This window comes from Leuciscus leuciscus, assembly GCF_965113295.1.
Source record: "Leuciscus leuciscus genome assembly, chromosome: 22".
NCBI lineage: Eukaryota > Metazoa > Chordata > Actinopteri > Cypriniformes > Leuciscidae > Leuciscus > Leuciscus leuciscus.
In genome coordinates, this window is record NC_138746.1 from 3,581,772 (window position 1) to 3,609,431 (window position 27,660).

Below are 27,660 nucleotides of genomic sequence, written 5' to 3' on the forward strand. Positions count from 1 at the left end.
ATGGATTAAAATGAAAAGACAATTCTATTTATAAAAATGCTTACGGGCAAATTGCTTTAGATTCCTAAAGTTGAATAGAACATTTATAATAATTCATACAGAAATGAACAGTATTACATCCATTGTTTTGATCAAGTATTATGAAGAAGTGCTGTAGTTACCATTTGGTTAGGGATGCCCCCTTGTGGCTTCACTGAAAATATATATAAAATAAAATATATAAATATAAATATAAAATATAGTTTCACAGACATGGCTATAAAGGCTTAGATTAAGCCAGGATTAGGCCTTAGTTAAATTAGGACATTAAAGTAGCTTTTATAAACATGCCTTAGAATTATTATTATTATTTACAGGTGTGCATCTTGAGACAAAACAATGATGGTAGGTCTGTCCCTCACATCCTTGTTTTTATCTTTACTGTCTATGGTTTTTATCCGCGGTAAATTCAAAATGGCGTCTAACCTGACTAAGGTTGACGAGGAGCGCAAAATCTCAGTCTAGAGAGCGTTTAGTAAACAAACAAAAAACACTCGGTGTAGTGGAGTCATGGTGATGAATGCGTTCATTCACGAAACTCTTCTCAGAGAAATTGGTGAGAAACAATGGTAATACTTGGTAAAGTATTTACTAATCTAAAAGAATGACCTTCATTTTCAAGCTTATCTTTCATAGAACAGACTAAATGAAATGACAATGTCATGGTCAATCATATTATCAGATATGTTCTCACCTTCAGGACACCGTGCACCCTATTAAACAACATATGATACAATAAAACCCATAACAACTCCACGCCTCCGAACTCACGATTTGACTAATAAAGAGTCTTTATTGCAACCCACATTGTTTAACGTGTATGAAACGTGGATAAACATTCATGTAGACAGAAAACAGACAGGACCTGAGCTCTATGGGACGCCAAGTGTGCTTTCCTCTTTGAATAATGTGAGCTCACATTCGAGGAGACTACCTGATTGTTAGCAAACAGAAAGAAAAGGCAATGAAAAACACTGTAAAGTAAAGCGTTTTTATGAAGCAAACAAAACAGTAACACATGAAGGACAAGGTCAGCATCATACAGATAAATTAAGCACATCACCGCATCCCATGACCAAAAGAAACCACCATAACTTAAAGTGCGCTTTATAATATACACAATTCAGAAGTTATTTCACATGTTTCGTTTCATCTCAAGGACACATAAAGGAAATAAAAAGACATCTTTCGGAAGTTTAACAGTCACATCGTTCTGTTAAGCAGACATGTCACAGAATGTCCAACCGAGACCAGGGCCGATTTTACAGTGATACTGCAGAACAAAACTCAAGAACAGAAGTGTGTTAAGGCTTCAGTATTTTGTTTGCACACAGAATGCAGAGATTGAGTTGCACATGTGTGTTTTTGTAAATTAGTAGGCACACAGATCCAAGAGTTGTATGCTTTTCCTCAAAAAGAAAAACAAACATGTAAAGGAATATTTCACCAAAAATTACTTGAGGGTGAGTCAACCCTCATGTTTCAAACCCATATAACTAGATTTCTTCCATGAAATGCAAAAGCTGCAAGCCTTTATGCTACTTTGTTGCCTACAACCAAAGTTCAAGCTCAAAAAATGCATCTTAAAAACACAAAAATGCATCTCATGTGCTATATATTCCAACTCAATAGTTTTGTGTGAGGAACAGACCAAAATATAAGTTATTCACTGCTCTTAAATCTCATTCACAAAGGTTTTTGGCCAATAATGGCTTAAATTTAGCTCTGTTCCTCACACAAAGCTATCATATGATTTCAGAAGACTTGCACAAGTTTTATGCACTACTAAATTTTCTTTCAGAACTTCCACGGTACAAAAATGAGGCCAAATAAATAATTTCGATTTCAGGGGGAAAAGTTGAGCTGGGCTCTGTGCAAAACAAAAACAACTTCATACAATTATTCAGAATATTTATGAAAAATTAAGAATCATTCTGCGTATTTAAATCACTCCCTGCTCAAATACAAATTCGACACACCGACAGACATTCTACTATTCACATCATGTGCTGAAATTATAGACAAAATGTTTGAAATAACACTTTATAAACAGCCAAAGAAATGAAGAAGACGCTTTGGTCAACTTGAAGTTCCTTATCAATGTTTTTCAATATCAAATGACACTCACACAAAACAAACCCATTTGAATAATACATTATCTCTCCATATGATCAGTTCTTCATAATTTTGACAGGTATGTCATCACGAAAGTTTAGAAACATAGACCGTCGTCACTTTATACAGATCAGTGATGACTTTAAAGTCTTCTGGACGTTTGAACGGTTCAGGAAAAAAAAGAGGTATCACCTCACATAAAGTTCAGGTAGTGCGGCGTCTAGATCATCTAGAATGCGTCCACCGCTTCAGCACGATTCCTTCAGTGTACCCCAAATCCGCCAACCAAACGGACCAAAGGAGGAGTCTGTGGCTCTCTGGTGAGGGTCAGATGCCAGTTGTAGGAACAGCGGTTTGGTTGATCTCTGGAGCTTTGCTTTCGCATCCTCACTCCATTTTAGACATCTCATACTTGGTGGTCATGATCTCCTGTTGAAAATCATGTATTAATTAATCAAATTATATATGTAAACGTAATAGAAATATATACAAGTGATGGACAAAATAATGGAAATGACATTTTAATGATGCCGCTGTGTCTAATGCACACATCTGACATTTCAATTTACAAACCAATTTTTGTCCGTTTTTATTTAATTTCCAACATTAATACCTTGCTGTTCTGTACCATACTGCATACTTTAATGCAACGTAATAATTATAAAATGGCATTATGTGATGACTCATTATTTTGTCTACCCCACGGATCCCATTTCAGTAGCAAAACAGTAAGAAAAAAACTAAAAGATAAAGCAAAGCAAAGCTATGGTAGAAATAAAATGAGTTTACATACCTCATCTGAGTCGAGAAGAACAGGAAGAGCTCTGAAAATAAGAGAAGTGAATAATTAGAGATTGACACGGGAAGTTTTTTCTTGTAGACAGCAGAGGGCGTATGCATGCATGTATGGATGTATGTTGGTATTTAAGTATGTATGTTTGTAAAACAGAAAATGACCTACACATCAGAAAGAGAGGTAGGAATATTGTCCTCCACCCACTTCAAGTCGTCATCCTGCAACAATCAAATATTTCTTGTTGCATGAATAATTATTAAATTTATTGATATTTACTAGATTTTTTATTATGGACATTTTATTTCATGATGCTATGATGAATAGAAAGTTCAAAAGAACAGCATTTATCTGAAATCTAAAGCTTTTGTAACATTAAACACGACCGTTCAAAAGTTTGGGGTCAGTAAGAATTTAAATTTTATTTTTGGGGGAAAGAAATAAAATAAATCAATACTTTTATTCATCAAGGATGAGTTAAACTGATCAAAAGTTACAGTAAAGACATTTATAATGTTAGAAAATATTCTATTTTAAATAAATGCTGTTCTTTTGAACTTTCTATTCATCAAAGAATTTTGGGAAATAAAATTGTACACGACTGTTTTCAACATTGAAAATAATAATTAATGTTTTTTGAGCATCAAATCATCATATTAGAATGATTTCTGAAGGATCATGTGACACTGAAGACTGGAGTAATGATGCTGAACATTCAGCTTTCATCTGAGGAATAAATTACATTTTAAAATATATTAAAATAGAAAAGTCATTTTAAATTGTCATAATATTTCACAATAATACTGTTTGTTTTTTTTTTGTTTTTTTTATCAAATAAAAGCAGCCTTGATGAGCAGAAGAGACTTCTTTTAAAAACATTAAAAAAAATCGTACTGACCCCAAACTTTTATATATATTATATATTAGAGCTGCACAATTAATCGTTTAAAGATCACAATCTCGATTCAAACACCCACGCAATCTTATTCTTAAATGACGATTCTACTATGTCCATTAAAACCTTTGACGAGTACGATGACAGCTGAACATTCAGATCTGCACTCACGCTGCCACTAACCCAGAGAGAGCAGTTGTCATGTTTAGGAATGAAACAACTTCACAGTCTTTTCAACCACACAGTATCATATTATCACAGAAGTACTGGGATAAAAATATTATAATAACTCGGATATAAACACGATTGTCTACGGAAGTGAACAAAATCAGCTTTTAAAAGAAACTTGATGCTTCAAATAAAAACTGTATCAATTACATTGTTACACCATTAGGTGGAGACAAGTGACTGTTAAATAATGTATTTTCAGCATCATAAAGATTTCCTATTATTCTCAATGTTGAAAACAGTTGTGCTGCTTCATATTTTTATGGAAAACCGTAATACATTTTTTCATGATTCTTTGATGAACAGAACAGCATTTAAATAAATAAATCAAAAATCTTTTGTGACATTAAAAATGTCTTTACTGTCACTTTTGATTATTTTAAGGCATCCTTGCTACATAAAAGCTTGCTTTAAAAAAATGTTACTGTAAAAATATATTTGAAAAAGTTGTATAACTATATTGGAGAATGAAACTGACCGCATTAGCTGCTGCAGGCTTCACTGTTCCATTGGTTTCTGTCTTCGCTGCTCTCAACTTTATCCCATCAGCTGAAGATGAAAGAATGCATATTAATTAACCCACAATTTTCATTTAACACCATTTCCACACAGTGCAATAATATACAATGAATACCTCAATAGGCCTATGTCACACTTCCTGCTTCCGGAACGTGGAGTAGGGATTCAGAACTTCCGGTCAACAGTATTTCTCGATAAGGATTTAGATTATCAGCCATAATGTCTAAACCATCCGAGGTAGACTGACCACGAGCTATGAGGTTGTGAAACGAAGGTTTTTGCTCCTGTAGAAGCTATAAGTTCGTATGAAATCAACCTTGTTTTAAGAAAAACATGTTTTATCCGCGATCTTATGAAAAAAAAAACTACACTTCCCACAATCCTAAGCGTAGCAGCAACGTCTGCTGATTGGTCCAACTCGCTGTTACCATAGAAACGTTTACCTTACTGGCGAACGGCCCGCCGCTGTTGTTGTAGTGTACCGGGTTGCTCTGCGTCAGGGCGTAGACAGCCATACCTCAGCTTTCACGCTTTTCCACTTGAGAGTTTTCATTTACCATCCGAACCACATCGTCATATGTGACTTCAGGCAGGTTGCGGAGAGATTTGGTCCAGCGGTATCTATCTGACTCCGCCATTGTAAAAAGCTAACCGGAAGAGCCGTATCCCTACTAAAAGACGAACTTCCGGTCTTCAATTTTTTCGTGACATAGGCCTATACATATAGACAAAAAAAGTGTTACTGACCAATATTTGCAGACACCAGGAACTCTTCAATCTCCTCATCATCCGAGTCATCGATGAGCGGCGTGAACGCATACCTACACACAGAGCATATGGACGCTGCTTTAGAAGAAATTGGTTTCTTTGGACTGGATTTACATTGGACTGAACATATCATCTAGATTTGTTGATATGTTCAGCACGCTTGCCTTTGGTTGTTGGCAGACGGCCTCCACAGAAACATGATGACCAGCAGAATGATGGAGAAGAGGAACCTCCAGAAAGCATCGTCCACCCACAGCTCCATCCAGTCCTGCTCATAAACACACGACAACCAGTTTCAAGTGTTCTGGATCTCTGTTCCAATCTGAGTAGAGCTGTGACCTCAGAGAGTTCAGATACTCACCGCCTGGCAGTCTGATAACCGGAACTTCTTTGTTGTCCAAACCATGAAAATGATGGAGGCTGAAACACACGTCACATATAAATCAACTTTGACTGGGTTTCATTTTTTTTTTAGCTCTACTCAGTTCATGCCTTATACTCACCGAGAACAGCAAAGATGAGCGTGTTGGTGAAGTGTCTGTACAAAGACAACTTCACTGGGTTTCTCCGGAGTTTTAGAGTCTTAATGGTTTGTGCCAGACTGACAAATATGTGAGATATAGTCAAGGAAATGAGACACAGGCTTATACAAGAACATAAAACCAGGAATATTATGGGTTGTTATTAACCTAATGTTTGTGCATAACGTGTGGCATGCCATCAATTATCACAAAGGGAAAAAAATGAATACACTAGAATAGAATAATGTTGAAAATATGAAACTGTTTTAAAAGTATAACCATGCACATAAATGTTAGGCATGAAACATACTCCACACAATATTGTGAATTCAAGCACTTCTAGCTACACAAGTTTTATATTTTGATATCATAATATGCATATTATTTATAATATATTTAATAATAATAAAATACTATGTTTTGGTATGCAGTCAGGTTGAGTTGACAAGATGAAGATACACTACCGTTCAAATGTTTGGGGTCGGTGAGATTTTTTTAATCCTTTTTAAGACTTAAATTGCTTAAAATAACTGTTTTCTATTTGAATATATTATAAAAATGTATTAATAAAAGGCATTTCTTATTATCAGTGTTGAAAACAGTTGTGCAGCTTCATATTTTTGTGGAAACTAAGATTCTTTGATGAATAGAAAGTTCAAAAGAAAAACATTTATTTGAAATAGAAATATTTTGTAACATTATAAAAGTCTTTGCTGTCACGTTTGATCAATTTAATGCATCCTTGCTTAATAAAAGTATACATTTTTAATCGAACTGACCCCAAACTTTTGAACTGTAGTGTAGTGCTAAAACACACCAGCTTGCATTATATGGATCTTTACAGTAAACATGTCGCATTGATTTACACAGTGAAGGACAAGGACACACGGACATTGCGCTGAAAATAAAACGGATCATTCTTTTAAGCACTGTGCTTAGCAGGAAAGGCATACGGCATCATGCAGGAATAAATATGGCCTACAGACACACTGTGCAGGGGCAAAGACACAAACACGGCTCCCCAAAAGGATATCCACCAACACAGAGAGGAGTCAAGCAGAGCCAGGGGAATGTTGGCTAGCAGGGCCAGGTCAGAGTCTTTAGCCTGAGAGAGAGAGAGAGAGATGCACAGCGCCGGGAAAATAAGGTTCTTCTCCAATATAAACTGAAGACTAAATCACACTGAAATGAACACACACACCATCTAAAACCCTTCTCAACTACACATGCAAGCAATATGCAATGACAGAACGAGTCATTTTAAACACGGTTAAGTTATCGGTGACACTTTACAATAAGATCTCATTTGTTAACATTAGTTAATGCATTGGCTAAAATGAGCAAAACATCTTTAAAGCATTTATTCATCTTTGTTAATGTTAGAAGAAGAAAAACTTTTTTATTTTCATTTAACTTTTGATGTTGTAAATGTTAAATTTGACATCAACTAAGATCAATAAATGCATTTAATATTAAAAAATATTTTATATTATTAACAAATGAACAGGTTTGATAAGCCCATCGGAAGGATATGAACCAGATGAACGAAGAATCAAACATAGCTAGTATGACAAAAGAGATGAGGGCTGGTCCATTATCTCGACCCTTACAGATCAACATACACCAATCACATTCATTATTCACAACAGATAAATGCTTGCAACTCCAAAGCCCTAATGACGTCTCATTGACATTTATTAAAATAATCAGTTATGCAGTTGCATAAGAAAAAAAATGGGGAAGTGTGAATGGTTTAAAATGCTCCAGGACGTCATCTTTACCCCAGTGATCCTCAGAACGCCCTCGATCGCAGCGAATGAGAAGTAAAGCACACCCAGACCCACCACTCTGTGCATGACGGTGCCTAAACGTGGTCTGAGGACAGAAAAACATCATCATCTCACGCTCTATAATCATCCTGAAAGTCTGCAAATCAATGCGTTCATCATCACTCACTTGACAATGCCGTACCCGAGACTAACAATGATGACGAGCAAACGGGCCAGAGTCCTCTTCAGAGCAGAGACGAGCTCGGCGAAGATCAGAAGACCCTGAGCTGGAGAGAACACAAACTATTAACTAGAAACAGAGTCAACTATTTACTATTAAACATAGAATCCTATTTGACGTTTGTTTTTTTAGTGAAAATATCGATCCAAGTGTCATTCATTTAGAAAGAAAGAAAGATGGCACAAGGACCATTTCAAATAAAACACTTTCAAATAAAACACTTTACAAAAAGGTTTGTTCAATTTTACTTGATAAAACAATTATTTTAGTGTTGAAAATGAAGACAAAAGGAGACCTGTTTGAACCTGAGGAGAACTGACTATACACTGCTGGTCAAACCTTTTGGTGTCAAATATTGAAAGAAATTAATACTTTTATCCAGCAAGGATGCATTAAATTGTTCAAAAGTGACAGTAAAGACATTTATAATGCTAGTATGCTACAAAAGATTTATTCTTCAAATAAATGCTGTTCTTTTGAAATTTCTATTCATCAAAGAATATCATGGTTTCTACAAAAATATGAAGCAGCACACCTGTTTTCAACATTGATAATAATCAGGGCCCGGTTCCCCAAAACGTTCTTATTGCCAAGTAGTTCTTAACCTATTCCTTAACCTCTCTCTTAACGTTATGGCACGATTCCCGACACGTTCGTACGCTAAGTATATCTTCTGTAAGTCACACTTTCGTAAGGTTGGTCTGGACCACTCTTAGCTTTACCTTATCACTGTTGCAGGTCTATATGAAAATAATTCTGAAGTTTTAATACACACAGACAGTTCATTTAGGCTAATTCAAGTGTTTTCATGCAAAGAATAAAATTGTCAATCACACTGATTGTTGTTAGAATTTTAATTATATTATTATTATTATATATTATATTATTAATTTAATAAAAGAGTGCTTTTAAAGGCCAGTGAAAGCATAGGCTACTGTCAGTTAAGTTCTATTCGGACGCTAATATTGTTTCTCATGGGCTCGTATGGTATTTTAAACATTTACAGGGGTAAGTCGGTGATTTTAGTGCCGTCCGAATCCATAATATCAGTGTTTTTTCTCACCCAACCCGCGTAAACATCCCTGGCCAAATTAGTACCTACTGTTTTTTGACAAACAGGTCGTGTGGTGATTTAATTGCCGTCTGAATCCACATCTCTGAGTTTACAAGAAGAGATTCAAAATTCACTGTTTAAATCCTTTTTGATCACTACCGAGCACCGTACATAAGATGTAAAGTTTTATTACTGAAATGCTGGAAAGTATTTACAAGAACAATATTTCATCGCAGCTCCACCTCAGCGAACAAAAATGGGAAAGAGATGAAAGCACGTACAATTTTTGAAATGGTTATTGTGGCAGCAATATATATTACAATTTTAAAATATGTAGGCTATGCTATTATAGTTTGGATTATTTTTTATAATATCCAATAGTAATAAATAATAAATGTAATTTCAACTATTTCTGAAGTGCTTCTTTTATAAAGAACACCACTTTCTAGCATATAACAGTGAAACAGCGCCTGGACAAGAGAATAATTGATTCTCGAGTCATCGATATCAACAGATTCAGCAGCATCGCCACGGACAGCACCGGGTGACGTCGCACGTAAGAAGGTATATCAAGCAGCTTTCTAAGGTATAGTTTGGGGAACACGCCTAGTAATGGTATACCTTTAGTTAAGTTATACCTTACGAGTCTTCGTAGCGCGCTAAGAGACAACGTTATCGGGAAACCGGGCCCAGAAATGTTTCTTGAGCATCAAATCATCATATTAGAATGATTTCTGAAGGATCATGTGACTCTGAAGACTGGAGTCATGATGCTGAAAATTCAGCTTTGATCACAGGAATAAATTACATTTTAATATGTATAAACAGTTATTTTAAATTGTAATATTTCACAATATTATTGTTGTTTTACTGTTTTTTGCTGAAATAAATACAGACTTGATGAGCAAAAGAGACTTTTTTAAACAACACATAGAAATTTTACCGACACCAAACCTTTGAATGGTCGCGAACATCTAATAAAAATGAGAAAATACCCTACATGACACCATTTTATCTCACGCAACAGTTTTAAGTGTAACTAAAGTGTCCACATTTGTTTGGCCATTGTAAGAGAAGTTCTGAAGTTGAGAAAGAAAGTGTGTTAGAGTGTATTCTGACTAACATGCAGATCCCACGTTGTTAGTGTTCTGATATTCAGCACAGAAGACGGCCTTCTCTATCATGCCCAGAAATATGACTCCTGCAATCCAGAACTGGATCCTCAGCAGGTCTTTCCAGTAGCAGGACGACCAGACGAACCAGAGCAGAGCGTACAAAATGTACACCATACACATCACCATGTAGAACTGAAGAAAAGAGACAGGAAATGTGTTATCCCGTTTACACAACACCGGTTCAACCAAAAACAGAAAACTTTTTGTCTTTTGGCTGTTCATTTACATTACAACAGTGTTTTGGGGGGACTGAACAAGCAACCTCAAAGTCCAAGTCTCCTTGTAAACTATCAAGCGTGCGTATCACATGTTCAATCTATAGGCCCGTAGTGTTTCTTCACAAAATGACATCGCCAACTACTGGCCTGGCAGCAGAATACAGCGTTTTTAGTAATTTTCACGAATCTGTGAGAACGGGAATCGTTTTGACAACGTTGTCAAACTTTTCCGTATTTAGTACATTGTTGTCATGTAACCTATGATTTTTTTTATGATTAAGATTTTAGCATCCACCAGATTAAAACCTTCCACTTAGAAAAGTAAAGCACATCTCTCCTCAACCAGTCACAGGATTTAAGCTTTCACTCATGTTCAACAGCTACCCTGGAAATCCAGAGTTCTTGCGAGAGCACAAGTTGAATTTGCTCAGCGAGTTTACTCTGGCGTCGAGTAATACGCTGATTTCACGCAGCCGCCATTTTGAAATCGAAAGTGAGGCTCCGGTGGGAAGAACCCCGGAAGTAAAGATAAACAACAATGCCTTGGATTACCAACCTGAAGCTGCTGCCACGATTTACACTATTGGATGTTACTATTCAATATAGGATATATATATAGTTCATTCCTGCTTCTTTTTTTACATTCTGAATTATATATAAAAAAAATATTTTATTTATAAATGAATTTCACTGTATATAGTCTAAAGTATGCAAGAAATGTATGTACATTTTTAGAATTGACACAACATCATTAAACACAACAATACGCCATCGCATTCACGACTCTCCTGTGATTAAAGGCGACACTTCCGGTTTTCTTCCCACCGGAGCCTCGCTTTCGATTTCAAAATAACGGCTGCGTGAAATCAGCGTATGATGCTCAATAAATATGCCCTTGTAGCCGAGCTGCACCAATCACATCGGGTTATCTGATATAGGCGGAGCTAAACAGAAGACGACAGCGCTGTGACGTCGAAGTCATTTCATACTCAATATCAACAGATATTTGAGATCATTTGTACCATTAGCTGTTGGGTTTCTCAACAAACTATAGGTACATGTGTATTTATGTTTTTATCTATTTATTATCTCATGGTTTTATGTGTTTTGTGCGAATGTGTATGTGTTGGCTACTTGTTGTGAACCAAATTGCCCCTTGGGGACATTAAAGATATTTCAATTCAATTCAATTCAATTAGTAAACATTGCAAGATGGCTATGGATGAACACCAGTTGTTTGAAACGGCTTTGGCCGCTACAATGAACGAGTTAGACTTGGCTTTATCTAAAAGAGGAACAGAAGACGCCGCTCAAATCCTTCCTTTGCAAGAAGGGCGTTTTTGCTGTTTTGCTGACCGGATACGGTAAGAGTCTAATCTACCAGTTAGCTCCGCTGGTAGCTAAGCGTATGGGGCTTGTTGTGATTGGTCGTAGTGTTATCCAATTGCGTGCAGTGAGATTTTCAAATGCATGCTTGGTGCCGCCCCTCGAGCTGGCCGATTGTCATTAGTCGACGCCAGACCATTAATCTTTCAGATTTAGGTCTGGATTTCCAGACTAGTTCACAGCACAAATATGGCAGGATGAGCTTAATAGGGCTTTCTAGGGTTTTAATTATGGCTTTTGATAAGGAAAATGACACTACTGTTCAAAATATTTTGAACAGATAGCAATAAATTAATACTGAATAAAGGCATTCATATTTTTATTAAATAAATGCAGACTTGGTGAGCATAAGAGAATTCTTTCAAAAATATTTTAAAAACCCACACTTTTTTGAACTAGTGTATATTTAATTATAATAATGCATATTATATATTTTATAACACTGATCATACTGCACCAATAAACAAATGACACAAAACCGATGAGCAACTACTTACGATCATGAGAGGCCATTCAGTGACAGAGAGAAAGCCGTGGGTTCCCTTCATCATAACACTGACTGAAACACACAATTTAGATGAGATGCAATGAGAAAAGACGACGTAACTGCACAGAAACACCTTTCTAAGCAGCGAAATATTCATGCATTTATGATCAGATCAGATAAGGTGATTATGCCCACAAGTTAAATTCCAGTTGACATCTTGTTTGTTTGGATGGATGGCCACCACCAGCAGGTACGGCCCGTCCCTCCAGGTCGTAGCAATCACATTTTCCTTCCAACAAAGAAATTATGTGCTATTATGTAACAAATCTTTTACTCTCACAATCTTTTACTGCATTGGCAAATACTCCATATATATTATGTCCCAGAATGTCTCACCTTTGCTTCGGCCTCAGCAACAGGAGAACTTGTGAAACTGCTTTCCTAATATATAAAAAACAAAAATATGTTTCTCTTCGATATTTGGAGAACAATCAGGCTTTCGAAGCTTGTCAAAAGTTCACGGCAACTACCTGGAGCTCGCCATCCACTGCAGTCGTCTTCAGTGTTTTCGGTTCTGCTTTTGATTTCTGCAGAGAAATATGTAATAGACAACATAAAAAAAAGCAAGTAACACTTAATCTCCTAACATGTTATTATGAAATAAAGATTGACATCAGATGACTGTCAGGAAGTTGAAAGAGGTTGTAAACAAGACACTCATATGACATTATTGTGAGCTGTTTTTGTAAGTATACATCACGCTAGTATTTGTTGAACTGCCTTTAATTTATGATGATTTTAATGTTTTAAGACATATCATTGTGTCCGGACACAGAGAATATGAGATTTCTTTCACATTGTAGTTATGTGTATGTGTGTGTGTGTGTGTGTGTACTATATAAAATGACCCTAACCCTGACCCCCCCCCAAAAAAATTTTTTTTTAAATAATTCTGGTCTCTGACTAACTAAAACTATTAAAAAATCATTTTGTTCATTTAAATAAATCTGAACTATACAATTTTTAAGAAAAACAAGAGAAATATTTCCTTCCTTCAACTAACTGAAGTACTAAAATTACTAAAACTGAAATAAAAATGGTAACATTAACTAACATTACCTAACAAAAAGCAATATATTTCTACAGCATTTATTGATGTTAGATAATGAAAATATTCTTGTTCATATTAGTTCACAGTGCATTCACTAATGATCTTGAAAGCTAAACAGAAATATTTAAAATAATAAACACAAAAAAAGTGACAAAAGCACATAACATAATTACTCAAATGAAAACTGAAAATATAAAAAGAAAAATAAGATTTTTCTAAATGGTATAAATAATACTTAAACAACAACACTGACCTGGACCAACACTTATCTGGACTCACAATAAAAAATGTGACTAAGTCAAGCTGATTAGAAATGAGGCAACGGCAGCTTACAGTACTGAGTGAGATCAAGTGTTGCAAACGTACATTGAACATAGGGAAGATGTGCATGTCACCGCGGCAGGAAAATTCCCTGTATTTGTGCTGAATATACTCTCCGGGTCCGAGAGGGTTCGGGTCCATACTCTTGCCTCGACTCAGTGGCGTCTTTTCATACATTTCCTGAGCGAGCAAACAAACAAATGATCAACAAAGAAAGAGCATCACACACAGCTGGATTTCAGAAGCATATCACAGGTGCCACTCACTTCAATATTGTTGTACTCATTGTGACATGGGTAATGCTTCAAAAACCACTGAATGGTGAACGTCACTTCCTCTGGGCAACCAAATGATGTCACTGCAAAGAGAATAAAGACCTTACTTCACTATGCAGTTAATAACAATCATAATAAATGAATGTTTATTCAGCTTCATCTTTGATCTATGATATAAAAACTAGATACCTTTCAGTTCAATGTCAGTGTCCTTATACATGGATTTTCTTAACAATAAAGGTCTTGAAGTCTAGAAAAGAGAATATTGAGTTAATGAAAACAATGTAACTACATATACAATAAACATACAATGTGCAAAATCTTTCTACAGTTTTTTTTCTCTTCTTTTTTTTTCAGAGAAAGAGCTTGCTAGTACATTAAACTGCTGCGATATGGCTTTGTCTTACAGTGGCAGCCACTGGAAACCTTCGTGGAAGAATTAGACAGGTCTTTAAATATTTGATAAGACCTTGTCACAAACTTGTAACACAGATCATACGGACAATCAAAGGTGACAGCGTCACAGTCAAAAGTAATACAGTAAAATCCTCAGTTTGCAGGAAAAGGCTCCATTTATTGCTATCAGAATATACAGCAAATAATGACAAATGTTCTCTTTTTTCCTCAACACCTTGCTTCTTTGCATTGTGTCCTGCGTGTATAATGATTAAACTGGGTAACTTATATTGTAAATACTATAATTTATGGCACATCATAGCAGCCTTCTACATGACCCAGAACTAACAAATACAACCATCTGATCATGATAGCATTATTCAATATCATCTCTCAAATGGGGCTCATTACCGCAGCCATTCATGCCAGTTAAATTAGCAAAAAAGACACAATATTATGTTTTAGAAAGCTGTAGTATGAATCACTGAGCTACTATCACTATCACTGATTCCCCCATGTAAACACAGCAGCATTAGCTGCTATACTTCAACAATTTAGCAGTATTTCATAATCCGAATGACTATCATAACGTTTTATTCTAATTTCTAGGGGTTGTCTTACTAACAGTAACGTAAAAACTCTGCGTAATCTATCAAATAAAGATGCCCTGGTATATAATACTAGCTGTTAGCATTTGGCCTCTTCGCTCATTGTCATCCATTTATAATCAAAAATATCATCCACTCTCACATTAAGCACTGTGATAGTCCACATTCCCATCTCTGGAGCCGCGTTAACTCCATTTAATGATGAAATGATGAATAGAAAAGGGATAAAAAAGAGGAAACGGCTGCTGTCCCGTATCCACCGACAGCTTCGGACGGCCATGTTCACTGACCAGAGACGCATACGCGCGCACACGCACACACACACGCGCGCACACACACGCGCACACACACACGCACGCACGCAAACATACACAGGCTGCGTCCGAAATCGCATACTCTCTTGAGTAGGTACTTATTTTGAATTTGAGTAATTACTTCAGGGTTGCTAAAAAAAAGTATGTTCTATATAGTAGCATATGCACACCAGAATCTCGCTGGAAGTAGAAGGTCATCCAGGTACTTTTTGCCTACACTACTCTTTTATCAGTAGCCTACTGTGAATTTGGACATACTGCTTTTGTCACATACTGTTTTTCGTCTATTATATAGTAGGGAAGTATCTGATTTCGGACGGAGCTACACACACACACACAAACACACACCTGTGCGTGCGCGTGACACGACACGTCATGCCCTTCGTTGTCATAAAACAAACAAAATATCCTTTCGACAAAATTAATCTTCTCATATGCCTTTTTAAATTAGGCGATAACAACTAAAAATGACACGCAATTTTATTGACGCCTGAAATTACAATTTTGTGATTAGATTTTTTCATGTTCGCCGACTCTTATTAAATAATTATTTTTAACACATTAATAATAACCCCTTGCGAAAATTAACCATGGTTTTACTAAAATAATAATAATAATAATAATAATAATAATGTGAAAAACTCTTTAAAATAAATTAAACATGGTTTTGCTAAACTAACCATAGTTTAACCATGGTATTAGCAATATAACTGAAATATATATTAGTAGAACTGAAATGTTGTGATACGTATTGATTGATGAGCTCAGTAAACATCAGATTTTAAGTGGAATTCACACTAAAAATCACAAGGGAACGTTTCTGAGTGACAGCTTCTCATATTAATATAACAACTTCATAATATATATATATATATATGGCTCATTCAGACTATTAGGCTACTAGTCCAAGTTAACATTTATGACTGCAAAACCCTCAGGTACTCAAAAATGACAGAATGTATTTTAATTTCAATGAAATGATTGTACTATATTCTAGTTCAATCATGTTTTTTTATTTTATATTTTTATGGCACTGAATTATATTTATGCAGTAATCCATTTATTCACTTTTTGTGACCGGACCTGAATTTTTTCCCCCCAACTAATACTTAAACGGTCATAAATATCGAACACTTGGTTTAAAATAAAGATGACACTTGGCAAATTATGTAGGGGAAAAAGTTTTAAAAAGTAAACTTGAAAAACAGTTATAAAACTTTACATTTATTGTTATGAAAAATGCTCAAAAATAAAATTTTCCATTTTAATATGAAATATATATTTTCCAAAACATGTTTTACTCTAAAAATGTGAGGAAATCAAAGATATAAATCTAAACAAGTTGTGTTCCAAATTTGAGGTTGACATCTTAAAAAATGAGCTTTCAGTGAGATTGTGTTTGGCCGCAGTACCAAACGCTTCCACTAGACGAAATTCGTCTACCAATTATTTCCAATGCGCTCGTTTTTGACTGTGAACAACACAAGTGGGACTATTTTTTTCAGGACCATTTAACCTTTTCGAATCATATCTATGATTTTTGTGTGTGTTCAGCCAGCAAGTGCCAAAACCTTTACCAAGTTCCGTACCATTCCGGTAAAAAAAAAAAAAAGAAAATTTTTCCGGACAAAAAAATGACCGAACAGCACCAGAGGGTTAAAGTAAAACCATGGACAAAAACAATTACACAGAACCTCAAAGCAAATGTCATTTTGTTAGAACTATTTAATAAGATATTGTTCATAATGGCAGTAATAAATTGCACTTTTATATCAATCTCAAATTAATATTATAGATATTGCTATTGTACCTCAATCAAAAGGTACAGTCATACAAATTACTTCAGACAACATTTGAACATTTCTCCCATAGATTTTCTTCATGTCAGTTTAACTTCTGAGTTAAAATGTAAAAAACACTACATATAGACAAAGAGCATGTCCTTTATATTTACAAAAATGCATTACTAATATACAAATCAGATTCTATGCAAAAACAAAGTTTAGAAAAAGCTTAAAATCACAATGTAGCTTAATTTTATAACACTTTTAAAGACAATTACATTACAAAAGGAAACAGTCTCCTCTGAAAAATACAAGACTTGATTCATAACATTTATAGCATCACAGTTTTGCGGTCTGTGCGTTAACATGCATTAAGGCAAAGACAAGCTTTCTGACAAGTTCGGCCAGGTGAGTTTAGGTCTGTGAACTGTGAAAGACTGTCCGAGATCAAACCTGCACAAGGCTTTCTTCACACTGCACTCAATCTGTCATTTTGCAAGACATGAAATTGGAAATTGGTTGCAATATACTGGCATACTGTACACCACTGTTCAAAAGTCTTGGGTCGGTAAGATTTTTCTAAGACTCATCAAAAACACTGAAATATTGTGAAATATTACATTTTAAAAGCTGAATTTTAGTTACATTACTCTTCAGTGTCACATGATCCTTCAGAAATCATTCTAATACGCGGCTCAAGAAACATTTCTGATTATTATCAATGTTGAAAACATTTTTCAGGATTCTTTCAAGAATAGAAAGCTCATTTATTTGAAATAGAAATCTTTTATAACATTATAAATGTCTTTCCTGTCACATTTAATCAATTGAATTTGTCCTTGCTGAATAAAAGTATTAATTTCTTTTAAAAAAAGAAGAAAAAAATCATACTAACCCCTATTATTTGAAAGGCAGTGAAGTAACGAATGCCATCATGATGTTACTTAAGACTTTCCTCTACAACATCTGAGAGTGTTTAACAAGTCCGCACATTTCTAATAATCTTATATAAATCATACAGATGTGTTTTAGAGATGGCTTGTAAACAGAAAATACCAATTTATTACATAACTTTTTGATGTCAAAACATTTTCTTGTAACTCGTCTTAATATACAGACTATATTTAAAGCGTTCATGATTCCTCTGTAAAGTGTAACAGCGTCTCTGCGGTGCTTTCAAAACATTGATCTGTATTTATGAGCATCCCATCAAGCCCATCACAATGACATCACCTCAAACAATGGTGTGAGTTTGGCACAGTTTGTCTGACCACAAGTGTTCAAAAAATCTGAATGAAGTCATTATGTATTCAGTGTGTTGGCGCTAGTGACACCGAAATAACACACTTTAGTTGGACGCCACGAAAAAAGTACATTTTCTGATGCATTTCAAGTTCCCATCATGCAACTCTCCATCAGAGCAAACGTGTCGTGTCACTGGATGTTTGCCGCGTCCCCGTCACGTCCCTGACCGCTTCATCGCTGTCCTGTTGCAAGAGTCTGTGATTCAGTAGTGGCATGTCCACAGTAGTTCTCACCGCGTGTTCCCCGGAGGATTTGATGACAACCACGTAACGGTCGTCCTCCGCGTCTGTGCTCTCGTGAACGTCCGCCGTGGTTTGGCGACTGCAGGACGGTGAGGAGGTCATCACAGGCCCTTCCGCCGCCACGCCGGGTAGTTCGTCGTCCTCCTCAGGGAAGCTGGTGTTGATGTAGATGATGTCCCTCCGGTTGGACACCGCCGGGAGTTTCCCGGCCAGATTCTCCAGTCTCTTCCTGACCTGTGTGAAGTCGGGTCGGTCCACCGGATCAGCGCTCCAACAGCTGAACATGATATCATACCTGAAACACCACACAAGACATGTTATGATAGTCAAATCAGATTTACTAATAAAAACATCACATCAGTTAATCAGCAGTTTTGTCTTGTTTTCCAGTATTTCCTCTATTATGTATCCTAATTTTGTTTTTGAGTCTCATACATAAGGTTTACATGCATCCAAGGTCAAAAAACTATTTATTAACTCTGAAACTGTTCTATAAAGGATTCGGTCTCTTTAAACCCCTCCTCTTTCTGAGAGCTTCCTCTGCTCTGATTGGTCAGACGGTCCACGCTGTTGTGATTGGTCGACCACTTACAGCTTGTATCAAAAACTAAACCCCTATTTCCATATCTGAATTTCAGCTCTTCCTCAGCACTTTATACACAGTGATATGAAGAGTAACAATGGTGTTTTTTTAGCGCATCAATTCAAGCACGAATCCTCATCTTTTGGAAGTTCATGCAAAGTGGATTTGCTTTCGCAGTGCAGAATAAAGCATCTTCTCGACATGAACAACACAAACCAAACTCTTCCAGTCTCAGCTACAACTACAGTGTTTGAGGGCGGGGCAAAGTAGACATTGTTCGTGGGCAGCCAATGAAGACCACAGGCTGGCATTATGCAAATTTGTTACAAACATACATAGGTTTTAGCAGGAAGTAAGATTACATTTACTGGCGACTCATTTCAGGCAGTTTAGAATCGCTGCTTTCTTTTGGGAGACTCGATTTATCCTTGATCTTTAAAACTTTACAGACCTTTAACATTCACAAACTACGGTGGCCGAGAAGGGTCACAACACAAACAAACGCCACAACAACTACATATGCAGAAAACACCTCCAAATTCAGAAAACACATACAAACGCCACAACAACTACATATTCAGAAAACACATACAAACAAACGCCACAACAACTACATATTCAGAAAGAATATGAATATTTGCAGCGTGCGTGATGTGAAATCGACGAAGTTGTTTTCTGAATATGTAGTTGTTGTGGCGTTTGTATGTGTTTTCTGAATTTGGAGGTGTTTTCTGCATATGTAGTTGTTGTGGCGATTGTTTGTGTTGTGACCCTTCTCGGCCACCGTAACAAACAGCTCTATTACACACTACATGAAAGGTAGGTAAATTAACAGATAAATTAACCTGAGAAGGAAGATGCATAAGATATGTGACCCTGGACCACAAAACCAGTCACATGCAAGCACATGCATTTATACATCACATGAAAGCTGAATAAATAAGCTTGTTTGTTAGGATATGACAATATTTGGCCAAGATACAACTATTAGAAAATCTGGAATCTGGGTGCAAAAAAAATGGAAACATTGAGAAAATCTCCTTTAAAGTTGTTCATTTATGCTGGCGATTGTGCGGCATTCACTCACAAAAATAAATGTTTTATATATTTACGGTAGGAAATTTACAAAACATCTTCATGGAACATGATCTTTACTAAATATCCTAATGATTTTTGGCATAAAAGAAAAATCGATAATTTTGACCCATACAATGTATTGTTGGCTATTGCCACAGATAAACCCGTGCGACTCGTGACTGGTTTGGTGATCCAGGGTCACATATAAGCAAAGTTGTTTCTGGTGCATAAAGTTGTTATATTTTGATAAAGCACAACGTTTAATCGTCTTTTAGAATAATATACTGATGAATTATGCACAATATGACATGCGGTCAGTAATGCATATTTAAAAAATAAATGGGGTCAATTAGGATTTCATGTTAACTAACAGTTTTGGACTGGATACAAGTTTTGTCCAGGGAAAAGGTAGGCATGCTATGACCACAAACAGGATTATCCACAGACATTTTAAAACTCACAGTTCATCAAGACAGTCGGGGGGTTGTTTCAGTCGGTTTCCATCAAGGAGATAGTCGTAAATCTCATGGTTTTGTACTCCAGGGTATGGGGTCATGCCTCGAGTGGCTATTTCCCACATGGTCACTCCAAACGCCCACTAAACAGGACATTAAGGGATAATAAACATTAACAACTGAACATCAACAAACATTCAAAAACCCTGACTATGGTCTAAAGCTTATCAATGAGAAGTCATATGATAATGGAGTCATATGCAATATGAACAGCCGTTTCTTGTACCGAAGTAACACACACTTCAGTTCAAAAGTTTGAAGTTTGAGGTCAGTAAGATTTTTATACTTTTATTTAGCAAGGAGGCAGTAAATTGATCAAAAATGACATTTAAAATGTTACAAAAGATTTCTACTTCAAATAAATGCTGTTCTTTTGAACTTTCTATTCATCAAATAATACTGAATAAATGTTTTCCAACATTGATAATAAATTATCATATGTGACCCTGGATCACAAAACCAGTCACATGTCGCACGGGTATCTGTGGCAATAGCCAACAATACTGTATGGGACAAAATGATAGATTTTTTTTTTTATGCCAAAAATCATTAGGATATTTAGTAAAGATCATGTTCCATGAAGATATTTTGTAAATTTCCTACCATAAATATATAAAACATTTATTTTTGTGAGTGAATGCCGCACAATCGCCAACATAAATGCACAACTTTAAAGGAGATTTTCTCAATGTTTCGATTTTTTTTTGCACCCTCAGATTCCAGATTTTCAATAGTTGTATCTCGACCAAATATTGTCCTATCCTAACAAACCATACATCAATGGAAAGCTTATGTATTCAGCTGATGATGATGTATACATCTCAATTTTAAAAAATGTACCCATGTGACTGGTTTTGTGGTCCAGGGTCATCATATTAGAATGATTTCTGAAGGATTATGTGACACTGAAGACTGGAGTAATGATGCTGACAATTCAGCTTTGATCACAGGAATAAATTACAAAATATATTAAAATATATTACTTTAAATAGTAATAATATTACAGAATATTGCTGTTTTTACTGTATTTTTGATCCAATAAATGCAGCCTTGCTGAGCAAAAGAGACTTCTATTAAAGCCATTTAAAAAAAATTCATGAAGTTTATGTCAAATAAAAGGAACTATAAAGTTATGAGCAGCTGTAGAGAGTAAAAACATCACACATCCTCTCGTGAATTTGAATAAAACAGAGTTATGAAGAGGCTGTGATGACCGTTCTTACCACATCACTTTTCACCGTGAAGACTCTGTCAGCGAGGCTTTCCACTGCGATCCATTTGACAGGCATCTTGGCTATCCGGCCCTGTCTGTAATAGTCCCCACTGTAGATTTTCTTTGACAGGCCAAAATCCGCAACACACACGCTCAAGTCATCTCGCAACCTGGATGAAAAAACAAAACATTTAATTGCTTGAAACAAACACTGAGACTTATAAAGTTCAAATAAACAGTAATAAAATCCCTAGCATTACACTACAATTCAAATTTTTGAGGTCTTCTGCTCACCAAAGCTGCATTTATTTGATCAAAAATACAGTAAAAACAGTAATATTATGAAATATTTTTACAATTTAAAATAACTGTTTTCTATGTGAATATATGTTAAAGTGTAATTTATTCCTGTGATCAAAGCTGAATTTTCAGTATCATTACTCCAGTCTTCAGTGTCACATGATCCTTCAGAAATCATTCTAATATGATGATTTGATGCTCAAGAAACATTTATGATAATGATCAATGGTCAAAAACAGCTTCATTTTATTTTTATTTTTGGAAACTGTGATTTTTTTTCTTTTTTTCAGTTAATAGGTGACTTATAAGTTCAGGACACACACATGCAGTTGCGAGCTGCCAGGTCCCGGTGTAGGAAGTTTCTGTTGCTGAGATACTCCATTCCCAGAGCGATGTCAATCATGAACTTCAGGAGCATCTGCGTAGGGAGAAACTGGAAATGCAACACAGCATCTGTTAGACCCATGATAACCTCACAGTTTGGTTCATGCATGGAGACCAATAGTAATGCTGCTTATTTGGCATCTCACCACAGGATCTTCCTCGAGACGTGAGCGCAGGAGGAAACTATGCAAGTCTCCGTACTTCATGAAGGGGAGCACGACCATTGGTTTAGGAAAGTGTCCCGAACCCACTTCTAAACAAACACCTACGAGAACAAATCAGCATTATAGCAGTAGTATTGCTAACAGAATGTTTTCTCTCTATTTGATAATAATGAGTATATATTTCTAGTGTGTTGAATAATGCAGGAGCCAGGCATGCTTCTTACCCAAGAGTCTGATGACATTATGATGGTGAAAATCCTTCATGCAAGCAGCTTCATTCAGAAACTCTTCGATCTCTCTCTGGGAGAAGTTATCCACTGAAAGAGGCAGAAATTAATGCTTTATTTCATATGTTTTATCATATTCTCTTCTTGGCCTATCTAGTTATATAGATCTCACATAAAATATAAGTTTAGTGTCTTTGCAGACCATTGTAAAGATTTTTAGTGGTAAGATTAGTTAAAAATGTAAAAAATGAAAAACAAACATACAAAAAAATCTCTGGGTGCAAATATGGTAATAACAAAAACAGGAAAAAATTAATACATGCGACAAAAAATAAATAAATACTATAATAATAAATGTAATACTTAAAAAAAAATAACGTAAATTATTTTTTAAATAGTAAGAATTAATAAATAAAATATAAATGTTAAATATTAAATTAAATTTGACAAAAAAACTAATATTAATAAGAATGAAAAATATAATACTCTTAAATTATAAAATATTTTTCTAATAATAATAATAATAATAATAAATAAAACTAATGATTTTTACAATTTAATCAAATAAATGTAATTGTAATATTATATATGTAATACTTTTACAAAACAAAAATGATCAATTTTTTACAGTTCAATTTAAGTAAATATAATAATAATAATAATAATAATAAAATATTAATTGATATATTATAAATGTAATAATTTTTCTAAATAATTGTAAATAAAATATGTAAAACTTAAATATTTTATTAATAATAATAGTAATAATAAGTAAATGTAATTTTTCAAAATAAAAAAATAACTCATTTTAAATTAAATACTTAATAAAAGTAAAAAGTATCCACCTTCATAGTCTTAATCTAAAACATGCAAACTAAAATTATTTGCACTTTTGAAATCAAACACTTACATTTCATGGTTTTCACAGCAACTTTTTCAGAGGTTCCATCAGGCTGTATGAGATGCCCCTCCATCACAGATCCAAACTCACCTAAAGAAGAGACATTAGGTCAGTAAATGCATCTGACATGAGCTGCAACACAACACAACACAACACAACACAACACAACACAACACAACACAACACAACACAACACAACACAACACCAGACTGCGTTCTCACCTTCTCCGAGGACTTTACCGATGGACAGCAGGTGCCTTAAGATCATCACGTCCTGGAGTTTGGCCTGAAGCTCACTGCTAATGCCCAGACTGGCAACTAAAACAAAGAAGAAATACTTTATAATCTATAATAGTTTAAATCTTTTTTCAAAAATTTTTTGGAAAAATGCTAGCAATGCTTGACGTACGTGTAGTTTCGATGGCTGAACGGTTGTAGGATCTCTGAGGTCTGTACTCAACGTTAGGAGTGAGTTTGTCATCAGCACCAAACAAACACCTGTAGAGGGAGCCAGTGATACAGTTAAACACAAACAAACACCTGTAGAGGGAGCCAGTGATACAGTTATACACAAACAAACACCTGTAGAGGGAGCCAGTGATACAGTTATACACAGCACACAAACACCTGTAGAGGGAGCCAGTGATACAGTTATACACAGCACACAAACACCTGTAGAGGAAGCCAGTGATACAGTTAAACACAAACAAACACCTGTAGAGGGAGCCAGTGATACAGTTATACACAGCACACAAACACCTGTAGAGGGAGCCAGTGATACAGTTATACACAAACAAACACCTGTAGAGGGAGCCAGTGATACAGTTATACACAGCACACAAACACCTGTAGAGGGAGCCAGTGATACAGTTATACACAGCACACAAACACCTGTAGAGGGAGCCAGTGATACAGTTAAACACAAACAAACACCTGTAGAGGAAGCCAGTGATACAGTTATACACAAACAAACACCTGTAGAGGGAGCCAGTGATACAGTTATACACAAACAAACACCTGTAGAGGAAGCCAGTGATACAGTTATACACAAACAAACACTGTAGAGGGAGCCAGTGATACAGTTATACACAAACAAACACCTGTAGAGGAAGCCAGTGATACAGTTATACACAAACAAACACTGTAGAGGAAGCCAGTGATACAGTTATACACAAACAAACACTGTAGAGGGAGCCAGTGATACAGTTATACACAAACACCTGTAGAGGGAGCCAGTGATACAGTTATACACAAACAAACACCTGTAGAGGGAGCCAGTGATACAGTTATACACAAACACCTGTAGAGGGAGCCAGTGATACAGTTATACACAAACACCTGTAGAGGGAGCCAGTGATACAGTTATACACAAACAAACACCTGTAGAGGAAGCCAGTGATACAGTTAAACACAAACAAACACCTGTAGAGGGAGCCAGTGATACAGTTATACACAAACAAACACCTGTAGAGGGAGCCAGTGATACAGTTATACACAAACAAACACCTGTAGAGGAAGCCAGTGATACAGTTATACACAAACAAACACCTGTGGAGGGAGCCAGTGATACAGTTATACACAAACACCTGTAGAGGGAGCCAGTGATACAGTTATACACAAACAAACACCTGTAAAGGGAGCCAGTGATACAGTTATACACAAACACCTGTAGAGGGAGCCAGTGATACAGTTATACACAAACAAACACTGTAGAGGGAGCCAGTGATACAGTTATACACAAACAAACACCTGTAGAGGAAGCCAGTGATACAGTTATACACAAACAAACACTGTAGAGGGAGCCAGTGATACAGTTATACACAAACAAACACCTGTAGAGGGAGCCAGTGATACAGTTATACACAAACAAACACCTGTAGAGGGAGCCAGTGATACAGTTATACACAAACAAACACCTGTAGAGGGAGCCAGTGATACAGTTATACACAAACAAACACCTGTAGAGGGAGCCAGTGATACAGTTATACACAAACAAACACCTGTAGAGGAAGCCAGTGATACAGTTATACACAAACAAACACCTGTAAAGGGAGCCAGTGATACAGTTATACGCAAACACCTGTAGAGGAAGCCAGTGATACAGTTATACACAAACACCTGTAGAGGGAGCCAGTGATACAGTTATACACAAACACCTGTAGAGGAAGCCAGTGATACAGTTATACACAAACAAACACCTGTAGAGGAAGCCAGTGATACAGTTATACACAAACAAACACTGTAGAGGGAGCCAGTGATACAGTTATACACAAACAAACACCTGTAGAGGGAGCCAGTGATACAGTTATACACAAACAAACACCTGTAGAGGAAGCCAGTGATACAGTTATACACAAACAAACACTGTAGAGGGAGCCAGTGATACAGTTATACACAAACAAACACCTGTAGAGGAAGCCAGTGATACAGTTATACACAAACACCTGTAGAGGGAGCCAGTGATACAGTTATACACAAACAAACACCTGTAGAGGGAGCCAGTGATACAGTTATACACAAACAAACACTGTAGAGGGAGCCAGTGATACAATTATACACAAACAAACACCTGTAGAGGAAGCCAGTGATACAGTTATACACAAACAAACACCTATAGAGGGAGCCAGTGATACAGTTATACACAAACACCTGTAGAGGGAGCCAGTGATACAGTTATACACAAACAAACACCTGTAGAGGGAGCCAGTGATACAGTTATACACAAACAAACACTGTAGAGGGAGCCAGTGATACAGTTATACACAAACAAACACCTGTAGAGGAAGCCAGTGATACAGTTATACACAAACAAACACTGTAGAGGGAGCCAGTGATACAGTTATACACAAACACCTGTAGAGGGAGCCAGTGATACAGTTATACACAAACAAACACTGTAGAGGAAGCCAGTGATACAGTTATACACAAACAAACACCTGTAGAGGGAGCCAGTGATACAGTTAAACACAAACAAACACTGTAGAGGGAGCCAGTGATACAGTTATACACAAACACCTGTAGAGGGAGCCAGTGATACAGTTATACACAAACACCTGTAGAGGGAGCCAGTGATACCGTTATACACAAACACCTGTAGAGGGAGCCAGTGATACAGTTATACACAAACAAACACTGTAGAGGGAGCCAGTGATACAGTTATACACAAACACCTGTAGAGGGAGCCAGTGATACAGTTATACACAAACAAACACCTGTAGAGGGAGCCAGTGATACAGTTAAACACAGCACACAAACAAAAATCATTCATTTAGAGTCACAATTTACACATTGCCCTATAAGATATTACTAATTACTAACTGTAACACTTAGCAATTTTGAGATTTAGGATTTCATGAAGTTTCAGGCTGAAAAGCTGACATTAAGTTGCAGTAAATCTGTTGAAACAGCACAAAACCATCAGGAACTCCTTGGTCAACATACTTCTAGTGCCAGTTGACTAATGTAAATCAGCCAGCTATATCAGTACAAAACCAGTACTACTAACCAGCAAAAACTATAAAACTTCATGCAGATCTAAGCCAGCAATGGAGGAGTTACAAATCAATCAACCAATCAATCAATCAATCAATAAATAAAAAGCCACAGGATCCTAAAATGCAATAGAAATGAAATGCACTTTAGTGTTGAACGGAAGCATTTCTTCCTAGTTTCTTTATTTTGCCTCCTTTTAAAAAGCAGACACTACCCTGAACTGGGATGAACTGACTCTAA

General features: G+C 36.0%; 2 protein-coding genes across 2 annotated transcripts in view; both read right to left on the reverse strand.

Moving 5' to 3' along the window:
- Window positions 1–1,016: 1,016 nt before the first annotated feature.
- Window positions 1,017–15,237, reverse strand: tmem87b (transmembrane protein 87B). Its single transcript, XM_082153392.1, has 20 exons — window positions 15,062–15,237; window positions 14,105–14,165; window positions 13,907–13,998; window positions 13,686–13,820; window positions 12,739–12,795; window positions 12,605–12,649; window positions 12,404–12,497; window positions 12,219–12,280; window positions 10,066–10,249; window positions 7,835–7,934; window positions 7,660–7,753; window positions 6,908–6,983; window positions 5,861–5,965; window positions 5,719–5,777; window positions 5,522–5,625; window positions 5,337–5,410; window positions 4,549–4,619; window positions 3,116–3,168; window positions 2,948–2,978; window positions 1,017–2,583 (listed from the first exon to the last, which is right to left on the reverse strand). Exons 1-20 carry the CDS (start codon window positions 15,218–15,220, stop codon window positions 2,542–2,544), a joined length of 1,698 nt encoding a protein of 565 aa, XP_082009518.1. The 5' UTR covers window positions 15,221–15,237; the 3' UTR covers window positions 1,017–2,541.
- Window positions 15,238–16,940: 1,703 nt separating this feature from the next.
- The window catches only part of mertka (c-mer proto-oncogene tyrosine kinase a), a 43,020-nt gene continuing 32,300 nt past the window's right edge, over window positions 16,941–27,660 (reverse strand). The window contains exons 11-19 of the mRNA XM_082153309.1: window positions 24,338–24,426; window positions 24,151–24,246; window positions 23,938–24,018; window positions 23,025–23,117; window positions 22,783–22,901; window positions 22,576–22,685; window positions 21,963–22,122; window positions 20,686–20,822; window positions 16,941–18,859 (exon numbers count right to left, since the gene is read on the reverse strand). Of these exons, the coding sequence (XP_082009435.1) occupies window positions 18,433–18,859; window positions 20,686–20,822; window positions 21,963–22,122; window positions 22,576–22,685; window positions 22,783–22,901; window positions 23,025–23,117; window positions 23,938–24,018; window positions 24,151–24,246; window positions 24,338–24,426 (1,312 nt within the window). The 3' untranslated portion in view covers window positions 16,941–18,432. The remainder of the gene's footprint in view (window positions 18,860–20,685; window positions 20,823–21,962; window positions 22,123–22,575; window positions 22,686–22,782; window positions 22,902–23,024; window positions 23,118–23,937; window positions 24,019–24,150; window positions 24,247–24,337; window positions 24,427–27,660) is intronic.